This window comes from Tauraco erythrolophus, chromosome 1, assembly GCF_009769465.1.
Source record: "Tauraco erythrolophus isolate bTauEry1 chromosome 1, bTauEry1.pri, whole genome shotgun sequence".
Classification (NCBI taxonomy): domain Eukaryota; kingdom Metazoa; phylum Chordata; class Aves; order Musophagiformes; family Musophagidae; genus Tauraco; species Tauraco erythrolophus.
This window is the reverse complement of record NC_141465.1, coordinates 130,028,770-130,043,251: the sequence shown is the minus strand read 5'-3', so window position 1 is coordinate 130,043,251 and position 14,482 is coordinate 130,028,770. Positions and strand designations below refer to the sequence as shown.

At 41.2% G+C, this 14,482-nt stretch overlaps 1 protein-coding gene across 5 annotated transcripts in view; it reads left to right on the top strand.

Annotated features, from left to right (window-relative positions):
* The window catches only part of DLG2 (discs large MAGUK scaffold protein 2), a 1,082,159-nt gene that overhangs the window by 371,329 nt on the left and 696,348 nt on the right, over positions 1-14,482 (top strand). Inside the window, exon 1 of one of the 5 annotated variants that reach the window (XM_086614470.1) lies at positions 12,055-12,156. The exons of the other annotated variants lie outside the window; for them this stretch is intronic. Within the exon in view, the coding sequence (XP_086470596.1) occupies positions 12,055-12,156 (102 nt within the window). Of the gene's footprint in view, positions 1-12,054; positions 12,157-14,482 lie in introns of those variants that run through there. 5 annotated transcript variants of the gene reach the window in all.

Genomic DNA, 14,482 nt, shown 5'->3' with positions numbered 1-14,482 from the left:
AAGTGTTACATTTATTAAGGGTCTGCCTTATAACAAAAATATGCCCTGAGGGTAATAAAGAGTAAATTAAATAAACCTCACATACCATTCTGTTAGTGTCAGCTCCCAGCTATGCAGTGTGTCCCACATGTGTTCCACATCCCTGCTTCCTCCACTTTGTAAGTCCAATGCAGACTTGCAATGGCCAGTGGCCGTGAAAGGATAAATGCCACTCTCAGAACAACTGTGCTATTTCCCTGATGGTGGTTTTTGTAGTGTGGTGGATCCATCTTGTAGTCCTTCAGGTCATGGAGTCTAAGCGGTCTCTGAACAAGAAAAAATTCATTTTCTTTCTTAAAGCCCAACTCTCTGACAACAGGTTCACAGGAGTCCATGGGGAGCCATAAGGAGGGACCAGTTTAGATGCATCAAGAGAAAGCAGCGAGACAAAATCTAATTAAACCTGACTCTACGCTTTTCTCCTTAGATATCTTTAGACAGAAAAACCAACATTATGATAAAAGTTGTAGTGATTTGGGGTGCCTCCTTTTTGAGATTTCCAACATGAAATACCCCTGGTGTTGGCTTTTCAAAACAGCCGTGCACTCTTGGTGACAAGTGGAGTTACAGACGCTCCGCGCTGTCACGGTCAATCGGACCTACAGATGTTTTGCACCTAGAAAATCAGACCAAAAGCCCTTTGGCTCAGGCACCTTAAAATTGTGGGCTACTTCTGCGCAAGGCTACATTAGCCCGGCTCAGTTTTTGCACCTATAAACCCAGACTGATGATGTTTAATTGCCAGCTCAAGGCGGGTTTGCGAAGATCAATTAGCTAATGCCTATAAAGTGCTCCGCACGTATCCGGCGCGACCGCTGCCGCGGCGTAGCACTGCCCTTCCTCGCCATGCTCAGTAGGAGCACTGTTGCTTTAAAAAGGGAGCTTGTCCAAGCTCTCCTCCTCCACTGGATCTAAGATGGATGCTCCTGCTGCAGCACAGCCTGTAAGCAGACTTTGCCCAGCCTGCTTTTTTTGTTTTTCCTGGAAGCTTGCTCCAGACAAGTCAGCTGCACTGCAGACTGAGCAGAAGCAGGAGGGCAGCTCTCCCCAGGTAAGCTACCACCACCACCAAGCTGCTCCTTCCCACGCCTGAACGGGGCAGCACCAAGGATGCTGCCATCCTGAGAATTATGGTCGTCTCCGTCCGTGTCTCTAGCTGACTCACAACAGCTCTCAGCCAGGAAAGAGTCAAACAGCCCTGGGCCTCTTCTCTCTCATACTTCTTTCCTGGCTGACTGGCGTTAATTTAGTTACCAGGAAGACAGGGAAACTCCTGTTCCCACACCCAGAGCTGATCTCTTGCACGTTCCTTTGCGTTAACATCACCTCCATGGAGGTACTTCTGAATGACGTGGGAGCTGACTGCGGCACGAGGGTCCGAGGCAGCAGACTTTTCACCCTGCGGTGAGGAGGTGGTCCTCGGTCACTGGAGAGTGCCAAGGGATTAGCTCGGAAGGGTTCTGCAGGCTCTCATAGGCCTGCTGCCACTGGGAGCAGTTTAAGCTGTGTTGGCTACTTTCCCTTAGAAATGCATTGATTTTCCACTAAGCTCCTCTTCTTTGAGGTACTAAAAATGTCATCTTTAAAGGACTGCAAACGGGGCATTCCAATAACACTCCAAAGTTTAGCTTTATTTCATCTTATTATTCCCATGGATGCTTTGGAGCAGACATTCCCTCTGTATAATGTTTATTTTATGAAGGTCTTTCCTTTGCCCCCAGCTGGTGGAGTGTTGGAGGCAGGAGACATTCACGATGGACACAGAGCTGGAGGCAACGTGCTTTTCCTTAATGACTTTGATTTACGGGACTGTTTCACGTTGGCCAACAGTAACAGACCCTACTAGTACTTCCACAACCCCGGGGACAGAGAGCACTTGTGCAGTGCCTGCAGGGTGGAAAATCCCCTCCCTGGCTTGCAATGCCATTTTAGAAAGAGAAGGGTGCTGTAAAGGGCTGGTGGTCAACGCTCACCGGGAAGCAGTAGAATAGGACTGGTGGTCAATGTTCACCAGGAAGGAGCAGAATATGACCCTTGTAATCAGCCTCCTGCTTCTCCCTGAACAAGCTGCAGTGGAGGGTCGAGCGAGGACTGCGAGCATCAAGCATCACCTGTGCCGTGAGAGTGGCCAGTCCAGAAGCTCCCATGAATGGGAGGATTGCTAGGATTCCCAGGCAACCCAGAATTAAACTCTCTTTTCCTGCATCTGTTTTTTGTGACCCGCAAGGCTTTCTTGCTTTTAAAGCCGTGACAATGGGCATCAGCCCGTGGAGGCAGAGAGAAGCTGTTGTCTGTACCGCAACATTAAAAAGACAAAAGCGACACCCCCCCAGCTTTCACTGGGTAACCTTTTCTTTTCTCACTGTGAAAAACTGATCAGGCTGCAGAGCAAGACAGACAGGAACAGTTGAGAGGAGAGGAGAAAAAGTCTTTCAGAGGTATTTTTCTCCAATGGCTCCTTGCCGTTATTAGCGGCTCAGCTGGTTGGCATCTCTGTGGGTTTTGGAGCCAAGGGCAGCCCTCTCTCCAAAAAGAAAAAGATGAGCATTGATGGTTTTCCCTTGTTGAAAATGATTGTTTCTCAGATGTGAGATGGATCAGGGGGATGGAACGGAGGGATTTGCAACCTCTGTTCTCCAAATTACACCATCAGAGTCCCATAAGGGGATCCTGTGTGCCTACTGTGTCCAAGGCTAATGTCCATGGCCTGTCCTGAGCACACTGGGGTTAGGAGAGCTGGCAAACAGAGAGCCTAAGAGGGTGTTGTGATACTTTGGTTTCTACTACAGTTTGTTGGCGTTTGTAGCAACAGCCTGAATTCATCTCTGATATGAAACATGTGTCTGATCAGCACCCATCCAAGGTGCCTGCACCTTTACTCATAATAAGTCTCAACTATAATAATATGGAGCAAGTAAGGTAAGACTTTACAAAATAAAATTTAGTTTCAGGCTCGATCCATTTATCTATCTATCTATCTATCTATCTATCTATCTATCTATCTATCTATCTATCTATTTATGTCTGCCTGAAATTCTAGCTTTGTTTAATGACATTTTGCAATCAAGATACCAGAGTTTCTTGCAAAAAGCTAGTAATGTTGTGAAAAATTTATTTCTCCAAGGCGCTAAAATGCTCGACCTTCTCTGTTTCTTGTGAATTGTGATGCATCATCGGTTTTATTTTTACTTCTACTTTCATCAAGTACTTTTCGTTTAGGCTTATCATTCCTCTCTAAATAGTAGTGCCATATGACACAAGAAATGAAGGCTGGTTTCCGGTGGTTCCTCTCTGGAGCTGCCAGCAGCAGTCTGAGCTTCTCAGTACTAAAGATGGTGGTATAGCCACTGGCTTTACAATAAAAGCAAATTATGGGAACTGTGAGTGAGAATTAATGGCAGGGCCTTACGAAACACTTTCAGGTAATAACAATAATAATGATTTTTTACTTTTTTATTTGTTTTTGATTTTGTGATTTCCTCTATCTTCTAACTTTTATTAGATCATAACAGCATTTCACACAGGACTCTTAAAAGATATAGATTCCTTATTTTCCTTCAGACAGGTATAATACCTATTGACTTCTCACCTATGTGGGCTATTAATGATCATTAAAATTTGAATTCTGTATGATCCAAAGTCAGTGAGGTCTAAGCAGTGTTAGTAGCTTCTCAGTAACCAAACATAAGTTTCTTGAAAGCACGTTTTCCCTTTGAAGCTTCTTGGGGATGCAACATTCTGTGCTCCAGTTAGTCTAAATCCCAGGAAGAACTGCTTCCAAGTATTTTTCTATTAAAGTCCATACCCTGATCGCTCAGAAATTGCAGGAGGAATGGCATGTACAAAGTTCAACATAACTAAATGGCCTGAAAGCAATAGCATGAAATATATATGTGAAGTGTTGCATGTGGGGAGGGATATCCAATTGCACAAATACCAAATGTGTATTGATTAGGTAGGCAGCAGAGAAGGATGAGGTTGGGTAGAAATGAATCCCAGAGTGAGTCTCAGTGAAAAATGTGAGGCTATTGCAAAAGCTAATTTAAAAAACTTGGGCTATATTTACAGAATTACTGTAAGTGAGAGATGGAAGGAATGATGCTGCTGGGCAATGTCACGGTTTGGATGCACACTTTGAGAGGGATGGGAGATTTTAGAAGAAAAGACCAAGGTCATTAAGGATTTTATAGTGTATGAGCTATGGTGAAGTTTGAAAGAATTAAGCAGAACAAGTTGGGATAAACAATGACCATCTTCAAATATACAAAATTTCTTGTTATAACAAAGACTGAGATCTATTAAGCTACAGCTTTTCAGTATGGAAAAAGAGACCAGCAAACAGGATACAGCACCAGTTTACAAAATCATGAGTGACATGGAGAGGATGAATAGGAGTTGGCTGTTCCACATTTCTTCCATTGCAATGTTTTGGGACAGCTGATTAAGAGCTTGTCACAGATGAAGTGAAAGATCTGAGGAACTCCTCACCAAAGGATGTTATAGAAGTTTACATGGATTCAAGGGGAGACTGGAAAATTACTACTACTTATTGTGCTTCCTACTGGGGGGGGGTCCCACTTGCACATAGCAGAAAGAACATGTGTGCAGAGCTGGTAACCACGTGTAGGACTGTAGCCAGGCTTAGCCTCTATTTAATGCATGTAGTAAATATGGTTATGGTGCAATAACTTCAGTTCATATAGACATAACTTAGCTAGCTAGTTTAGTGCTAGCAGCAGTGTAGTAACACAAAACTCAGTGCAGACTAATCCCACTTCTGCCCCAGCAACCTGAGTAAATACTGAAGCTCTTAGTCCTTGGTGATCTCTTGCATGTCGTGGCTCAACTGATCATTTCATGCTCATTTGGGTGCATATGTATTACACTGTAATCACTTGAAGAAATTAATAGGTCTACATAATGATATTAAAGTGGGGCATATATATTCTGTGCATGTTTTCACTCTGTGTTGGCAGGACCAGGCCTTTATTTCTGTTTAATTTGTCACAGAAAATCTTAAAAAAATTTAACACAAGATATAAAAAGGAATCTTCAGAAAAGTAGAGTTGTTTTGTATCTATTGAGAACTGGCAGTAATATGTGTGGGTTTTTTCCTTCAAGCTGATATTTGACTAATTTTTCTCCCTTCTTTATTTTTTTTTAAATTTATAGCTGGCTAAAGATGTTACTTTAAAAAAAATTATGTGCAATTGGTGACTTTGTAATGATTTAGCGGATCAAAATTATTTTCTGAAATAATTCAGACAGTTTTTCACTAGTTAAAAACATAAAACTATGCTGGTAATATGCCACTTTAAAATGTGTAAACACTTATGAACATGAGTACTTTTTGTAAGAGTATTCCTGTTAACTGAAAAATCACTGTTTATATGACTATGCACTTAGAGATATGGGCATTTAATTGGAAGGCATTATCTCCATCTTCAGGTGGAGAGATTGAGTCATGTAGTGCTTTCCAAGCTACCTACTGCGTCTGAGTTCTTGCTGCATAGGTGTTTTTCAGAGCACCCAAGCTGGCCCCTGCCTACCTATAGAATCATAAAATCATAGAATGGTTTGGGTTGAAAGGGACCTCAAAGATCATCTAGTTCCAACCCCCCTGCCATGGGTAGAGAAACCCTCCACTACACCAGGTTGCCCAAAGCCTCATCCAACCTGGCCTTGAACACTTCCAGGGATGGGGCATCTACAACTTCTCTGGGCAACCTGTTCCAGTGCCTCACCACTCTCAATGTAAAAAATTTCTTCCTTATATCTAACCTAAATCTCCCCTCTTTCAGTTTAAATCCATTGCCCCTTGTCCTATCACTACACACCCTTGTAAAAAGTCCCTCTCCAGCTTTCCTGTAGGCCCCCTTTAAGTACTAGAAGGCTGCAATAAGATCACCCTGGAGCCTTCTCTTCTCCAGGCTGAACGGCCCCAACTCTCTCAGCCTGTCTTCATATCAGAGGTGCTCCAGCCCTCGGATCATCTTCATGGCCCTCCTCTGGACCTGCTCCAGTAGCTCCATGTCCTTCTTGCGCTGGGGACTCCAGAGCTATCTGCCTCCGTGCTGTGATCTCGAAGTGCTTGAGGAGAACTTCCTGTCTCCACATGTTGTCCATACCCTTGCCAGCTGTAAGTGAACCAGGCAGCTCCCCACCAGCAGGGTCTGCTCTTGGCAGGAATCAACTGGCAACTCATCCCTGTCTATATATAGACATTTGAGAACGTCAAGCCAGTTGCCATAAGCCACTGTGTGAGATGCAGCAGCTGCTGCTCATGACAGTGGAAGAGGTGGGTCCCAGAAGTTGCGATGTCATCTCCCAGAAGTAGCAAACATGTCTCTACATGGATTTTTCTGGGGGTCTCTGTCCCACATTTACCCTAGTGCCCCTATTAATCTTCTTCTTATGGCAGGACTGGCCCACATCTAGTCTAGTCCTTGAGCCTTTGGACACAAAAAAGTCTCCTTATGCCCATTTCTAAGAGCAGGGGTCAAAATTCAATCTCACATTGCCCCTTAGTGCTGGTTCAAACATAGCTTGGCATGAGGTGTGGACAGATCACAAAATAGCAGCTCTTCCATCAATTTTAGCTTCTCTTGAGCTGATGTGTGATGACTGTAGGGTCTTTCCTGGGTGGGTTTCAGTGATGCGCGCTTGCAGCCCCGAAGGCCAACTGTATCCTGGGCTGTATCAAAAGAAGGTCAAGGGAAGCGATTCTGCCCCTCTACTCCTCTCTAGTGAGACCCACCTGGAGTACTGTGTTCAGCTCTGGAATCCTCAGCACAGGAAAGACATGGAGCTGTTGGAGCAGGTCCAGAGGAGGCCACAAAAATGATCAGAGGGATAGAATACCTCTCCTACAAAGACAGGTTGAGAGAGTTGGGGCTGTTCAGCCTGGAGAAGAGAAGGCTCTGGGGAGACTTTATTGCAGCCTTTCAGTACTTAAAGAAGGCTTATAAGAAAGATGGGGACAGACTTTTTAGCTGAGCCTGTTGTGATGGGACAAGGGGTAATGGTTTTAAAGTAAACGAAGTTAGATTTAGGCTAGATATAAGGAAGACATTTTTTACAATGAGGATGGTGAAACACTGGAACAGGTTGCCCAGAGAGTTGGTAGATGCCTCATCCCTGGAAACATCCGAAGTCAGGCTGGATAAGGCTCTGAGCAACCTGATCTAGTTGAAGGTGCCCGTGCACATTGCAGGGGGGTTGGACTAGGTGGCCTTTAAAGGCCCCTTCCAACCCAAACTGTTCTATGATTTTATGATAACTGTTCCAAAGGCAGGTAGATTTTCAGGCAAACTAAATCCAGGCTTCTGATACTCACCAACAGACAAATATCAGCAAAATAAAGGCTTGTTCTCTCCGTTGCTTCCCAAAAGTCCATCCAAATGACAGGACAGCTGTGAAAACTTTGGTTTAGACTAGAGGTTTGAGATTGTTTTGCTCTTAAGGAACACGTGACACGGTTGTGTGAAGTCATTTCTTTTTTGATGGGAGATCATTCGAGTTTGGTTTATATTGATATTCTCTGGTTCCTTTTGTACATGCTGCCTGTGGTATAACAAGCCTTTTCGCTTTTCCTTTCATCTATATGATTCTTTGAGAAGACAACTTCTCTTTAATCATTGTCAGAGACAGGTTTAGTTTTTTAGGAGGCTTGATTAGCGTACTGGGAATTCAGAGAAGAGCCACAGAGAAGGTGATTTCAAATTCTAACAGAAGATTAGAAGAAATTTAACAATGCATATAGCTTGGCCAAGGGTCTATAGGTCATCTTGATCTTCTGGTATCTAGTGGATGTGGTAAAGGGTTAGAGGAATTTTTAATGGTATAGCAATGGAACGAAAAGTTGAGTAGCGAAAATAAGAAAGGGAAAACACAAAAAACCTATACTATAGTACCACAACTTAAGCGATTCCCTCAGATTCCCTCAGAAACAGTAGAGGATTTAAAAAAAAGCAATTAAATATCCTAATATAGTCAAGGGTGAATATCTAAAAATTATTTGTGACTCTCCAGTTTTTTACTTTTATTTTTACCTATATTGGTCTTCTTGATTTTCACATGATATGTCAGGTGCAGGGCTAAGTATTGCTATTTGAACTAGCTCCAATGCAGGAGGAGGTATTTACACATTAGGTGAGGAAGTACCATGCAAACGTGACCATAATACTTCCAGAAATGCAACTCAGTTTTTCCAAGTTAATTCATCTATTTCCACCTAATGGTGCTCCATGAAAGGCAGACATCATTCGAGAACCTAGAAAGGCTGGGTGAAGGCAACTGCCAGAGAGACTGGCAGAACAGAAGTTTTACCAGCTGAAGGGACCAAAAGGAAATGATAAGTGGAGCAACAGTTCTTGTTCCTCCCAAATTGAGCACGTGAGGGAGAGAGCAACTTTCGCAAAGCCTAAGCTCATTTTACTCAAAGCTTCCGACAATAATTGCACTGCAACTTGCTGTGAGTCTCCATTTTTACTAACTGTAGAAGAGGTGCACTTCGTTGTGGCAGCAGAACAGTTGTGAGCAAGTTGGCTGGGTCAGTGCCCTCAAGTCCAAAGAAAGCTGGAGGGCTCACAAAACTCAGCAGATCGCTGAACTCTCTTTTTCACGCAGTAACACCCATCGTGTTCTTCTGTGTATCCCACCAGATAGAGCGAAAATGTGGACATAGATTTTTCCAAAAGCCCTTGCCCCTTCAGTGTGACTGTGATTGAAATACCTTTCCTGGCAATTAGGAATTTACTTCTGTGTCTGTGATGAATGCTATTGGAAAAAAAACCCACAAAACGGTTAGAGAAGAATCTCTGAGCAATGCTTTCTTATGGCAGTTTTCTATATGTGGTTGGCACTTAACTGAAATAAATGCCTTGGCCAGTTGTGATATGAGTTATTATTCCAATCTGTTATTGGAATGAATCTCCTTTTTCTGATCTTTTCCCAAACGACTGTGCGTCAGGTAACTGTTTTTCACTTGAAAGCAACAATTAGTTGAAGTGTGAAGGGATGTATTTCGGGCCTTGTGCAATACTCATGTGATGGGTGTTTGATGCATCTGAACACTGAAATGAAATCACAGGTGAAACCTGCTCTGGTTGAAAATCTGCAATAGTGTCAGGGACTGGGGAAGAAATGGGAATTTTAATGAACAGATACGTCAACCCTTTTGAGAGCATGAGCCAGCTGAATGCAGTCAGATCCAAAAGATCCAAGAGGCTAAGTGGCTGATTTTCCTTCCCTTCTCTGAAATTTGTATTTGAAATTAAATGCAGGTGATTTTATTTAGGCCCTGTGAATATTAATCAGAAACCATGTCTGTGTGATTATGAGTCCAGTTTTAAACCAGGACATTGTGTTCAAAACATTAAAAAGTGCAGATGCGATGCGTTCTTAGATTAGAAATGCTAATGATCAGGACAGATTGAGTGTGTTACTGATCACTTAAATGTCTAAGATGAGTGGATATTAGAACAGCTAAAACAGTTAAATAGAACAGTTTTCTGGCATTTTGTAGTAGTGTCTCCTAAAAATATTGTCATGCCACCCCCATCCCAAATTAACGCTTCTAAGGCCAGTGATGTAGTGTGCTCACACCTTAAGGTAGCACTGTGATTCATGTTTTAATGATAGTGGCTGCTGGCTGTAACTATGGAATGTATTGTCATGGAAACTACACTTTTCTATATTTACACCAGTGCTGGTTATGCGAGAGACGGTACTTGAAAGAAAATCTGTAAAATATATAGCTTAACAATGAGACAGGCAACCTAGGAATAAACAGATCAAAGATTCAGCAATGTTACAGCTGCTGTTTGTCGCCATAGTACGTTCCTAAACAGGCTCAGACTCTGTTTCAGATGATAACTAGCACAGCAAGGCAAAAAGAAGTGCTGCCGCTGTGTCACTTTGCACTACCAGGTCAGACAAACTTAAATTATTGATAGCTGATTGATTGGCATCCGCGTACTGAACTCTCATGACATGTAACACTCATGTTCAGGCTGTTAGGAAAAAAAAGTATGAACTGGGTGAATTGAGGATACGGGGTTCTAAGGGCCTGTTATTTGAAAGAAATAAATCTTCAGAAATGGAACCGGGTTGTAATTGCAACTGTGGAGAAGTTCTATCTGTCACTTCAATCTAGAAACTCCTGTCATTTTACTGAGCTTGGGCTTTGCAAGCTCTAAGTTCAAAAAAATAGAGTGAGAAAAAATATTCAGAAAATATTATACCAAGCTGAAATGTAGCTACATGCGAGAATTGGATAAAAATAAAGTTATTGTATGGTGCAAAAGGAAGAGTAGGATCAAAGCTGTTTAAGAAAATGGTTCTTTCATGTTTTTGAACTTTACAAAGCAAGGGTAAGTTATACTGAAGAAATTCTATTTAGAATTTACATGTATATATACATGCAATACACACATATATATATTTACATAAACATAAAATCTTAATAGAAGAGGTCTCCTACGCTAAGGTCTGCAGTCTCAGGCAGATCTTTTTGAGAATTCTGTGCCATTCACCCTCTCTACTGCTTGAACTGGCTGCGTACGGAGACTTCCATTTGCCATTTTCTCCATTCTGTTTTGTAACGAATTTCTGGTTCGGGTTTATTACAGAAAATTGTTTCAGTTGCGCCTTAAGAACTCGCTTGCGATTGCCAGGGAGACAAGCTGCTCTCGTTTCTTTAGAAAGAGTTTCTAATTTGATGGGCAGAGCTTAGCGAGTGGCAAAAAAAAGCAGGGTCAAGTCACTGCGAAACAACTGCTGGGTTTACCTTGCTATCAGCTGTGACATCGTTGAAGACATCGCTTTACTTTCTATATCGTAGCCTTTTCATTTTATATTTCTGTGTCTGCCATGACCGAACCTAAAACTGGAGGATATATTCGTCCAACTTTTGATATAAATAATCCTCTTAAAAAGCACAGCTAACGGTTTGCTCATCCAAGTGCTTTATTATGCATTTCAGCTGGTGTTGCTTTAACTGAAGGAGCAGTGACAGCTGTAACTGAATCCAAACCAGCGTTACGCTCCCAAACTTCTTTAATTATTGCGTTTTTGGAATGCAGCAAGCTGTCTGCAGGTTACAGGATAACAGCACTAGCTGAAGTCAGGAGTTGCAATGCCTCAGAAGCAGAGTTTAAGGAGGGTTGCGTTTTAAGCCGGTGCATTTTCCGTGTAACTTCATATCTTTATTCACTGTCTCCTGCAATCCTTCAACCTGTCTATTTGTAAATTTGTGCCTGGAGAAAGCTCCCATGTGGCAAGCCAGGATTGGATAAATATTACTTGTATTTCTCTGATTGCAAACTCCCAGCGTCTGGGATTTTCAGCGTTGAGTACAGTTTGTTTCATGCTGAGATTCATCTTTTTCGGGAAAGCAAAGGTCATCGCTTCTCCGGAGTTGCGACTGATTTGATTCTTTTTCTCGGGGAGGCGCTGGGAAGGGAATCCTTACTGGAATGCATATTGATAAAGGCTGAGGATTCTGGCTTCTTAGATAAGTAATTTTTTTTTCCTCTTCTCTCCCCACAATGACTATGTATTGCAGCAACTCACTGGCTTTTTACCAAATCAGGAGCTGCAGTATTTTTCTTCCGACGGAATAATTTCAGCCCACTTCAGCTAGCATGACAATCTTATGTGATTGTTATGAGTAGGCGTTTACATCCTTTTACATGCTAATACTGCCACACCTGCTAGTCCCCCTCATTTCCATTTCTCTTTTTTTTCTTTTTTTTTTTTTCTCCCCCCCCCCCAATGTAAAAACTAATTTCCCAGAGGAAGGGAAATCCTGAGATTCGTGATCGATGCTGCATCGTTGATTCATCAACAAAGAAGGGGATGGCTGAATGGGACACAGGTAGAGATTCAAGCAGGCTGCTTCTGACCGGCAAGAGAAAAGCTAGCTGTTGAGCAGCATATGTTGCCACTCCATGTGCTGTATTAGCTACTTGTTTTTAGCCTTCAGGAGGCTGCCACTACTGCAGCACTAAAGGAATGTGCCCTATTGTTAGAAATCCTGACTGCTTTACACCAATGATTTGCCACTGCAAAGTTGCATGCACCAACAACACTTTGTCGTTGATGTTTGGATGCAAGGTAGGATGTGGTTCGTGTATTTAAATGCATGCTGTAACTCCTTTGAATATCTGTGCTATTTAATTTCATGTCTGACTAGAGATTTCAGGGCAAATTGCGATACGTTGGCTAGAGATTAGGGCTTACAGCTGATATGCTTTAAATGTTAGGGAAAAAAAAAACAAACCACCAGAAGTAAAGCTTTCTTATTTCCCAGGGTTGTACGAGTATAGATTTACATAGGAGAATCTAACGGATTATGAAGCATTTGGTTTAGAGTTGATTGTATACTTAGCTAACAGTGCTAAATTACTAAACCACTTCTCTGCTATTTGCCCGGCTTTATTGATTTTGATGTGTGTATTCTTATTACAAAAACACAAACCAGCAAGAATGAATATGTTATTTTTCTCCGTTTATATTGCTGACCTGGCTTTTAACCGTAAGAGCAGCACTAAAGTATACAGCCCTGCACTTCTCTGTAAGAAATAAATAAAGTAAGCTCCAGAACCCGTTTTTAAGTCTACAGGAATATCTTTAAATAAGTGTTTTCTTCTAGAGACTGGACACTCATTTAATTTCTCTTTTAAATTTAAATCAAAAGGTGGCGCAGTTAGCCAGAGAAGTTTCTTTTCTGGCTGTGTAATGCAATCCCACCCCAATATTTTTAATAAAGGTGTTGGATTGGACTATATTTTTCCCCATATATATCCTGACTTGACTTTGGAGTATAAATAATGTTGTTTATTATTTTACTGAAACAATTCAAAAGTGATGGCATGTTTTTAAAACTTATTATCTTTGGGTAAACAAGTTTGGTTCTTGGATCACTGGATCAATCATGACGATTTTACAGGGGAGGTACAGATTTTGTCCCATTCCTTCTCCTTGCTGTCCTGAAATATTGGCCGATACTAAAACTATTTCTCTCTGTTTAAATAGAATAGGAAATGAGAAGTTATCTAAAAAATGGTAGTGATAGTAATTATTTTTAAATAATCTGTGTAATTTTTTTGATCCTCAAAAATGGCTAAGCTGCAAAAAATCAAATTTTAGTTGTACGGTCCACAAACTAGGGAAGACAGTATAATTTTTTGAGTTCCTGTGTGACAGACTAGCCTGAATAAAATGAAGTAACTTTATGAAATAGGTTATGGATGACTCAATGCTCTCTAAACGTAATTCAGCTAGAAGTTAATGACAGATCATAATACTGCTTCATATAATATACTTAAATTGGGTTACAGTCAAACATTTACAATTTCTCTGTCTACCTTCTCCTTTTCCTCAAACTACGGCCTGCTTACATCTACAGTTACTCGAGACTTTCCTGAACTAAAGTTTCTTGTTTCTTCACTTCTATTTTAAATAGGCAAAAATATGCTCTATTAGCGAAAGGGTTATAATTTAATTGCTGTGTCATGATCCCCTAGTGTTATAAATAGCATCAAGAGTTTAACAGTTGAAAAGCTTTTTTAATTTGCATCTTTTTCATAAGAACAATTCATATTTCTTTTGTATTTTAACTTTAAGAACTTAAACCCTTATGTTTTCAAGTGTTAAATTGTAATTAATAAAGGTGAATTGTTAGTCAGGAGAAATTAAATGCAACCACCCTTCTACAAAGGTAGGCCAGTGGCCTAGGGACTGGTATCCAATTTGTATTCCTGCCTGTAAGCATGATTTTCAAAGGATAGTCTTTGATGCACTTAAGTTCTTTCATGATTTTCAGATCCTGTTAGGAAGAAGCAGGAGAATAAAAATAATAAATTTCAAACTTTTTTCCCCTCCTCTTTCTTTAGTGCTTCAGGCTCATTAAGTTAGTCACAGTCAATGTTTTATCTTCTTGTGGTGGTGTATGAACTAATTCTCAAATGAAAAGTGGATGTGTAGGATAGTGATCATTTTCAGAAAGATGAGAAGGAGCACGAGCGAACTGAGTTGTCTTGAGTTGGTTCAACACATGTCAGATTAATACCCTTTGATACCACTATCAAGCATGCATGAGATGTTCTTTATACAGACCAGCACATCACCTCACTTCAAGTATCTTTTTCTCAGTTCCTTTTGTTCTGTAGCACACATCTAAATAAATAACTTTTTGCTTTGGACACATAGGGTTGTATTTATAGATTATGGGTGAAGATCCATTGTTAACAAGCTAAGAAGTTTAAACAAGAAGTAGGGATCTTTCTTTTAAGGAAAACTTTTAGTTACATGGCATGAAATCATGGATCTAAGCATGCTCATAATATTATGACTTCTACTGTCACGTGATTCTTGAACTCGGCAAGGAGAGTAATACACTGGAATGACACTTTATATTCTGGGTGGCAAAGGAGAAAAT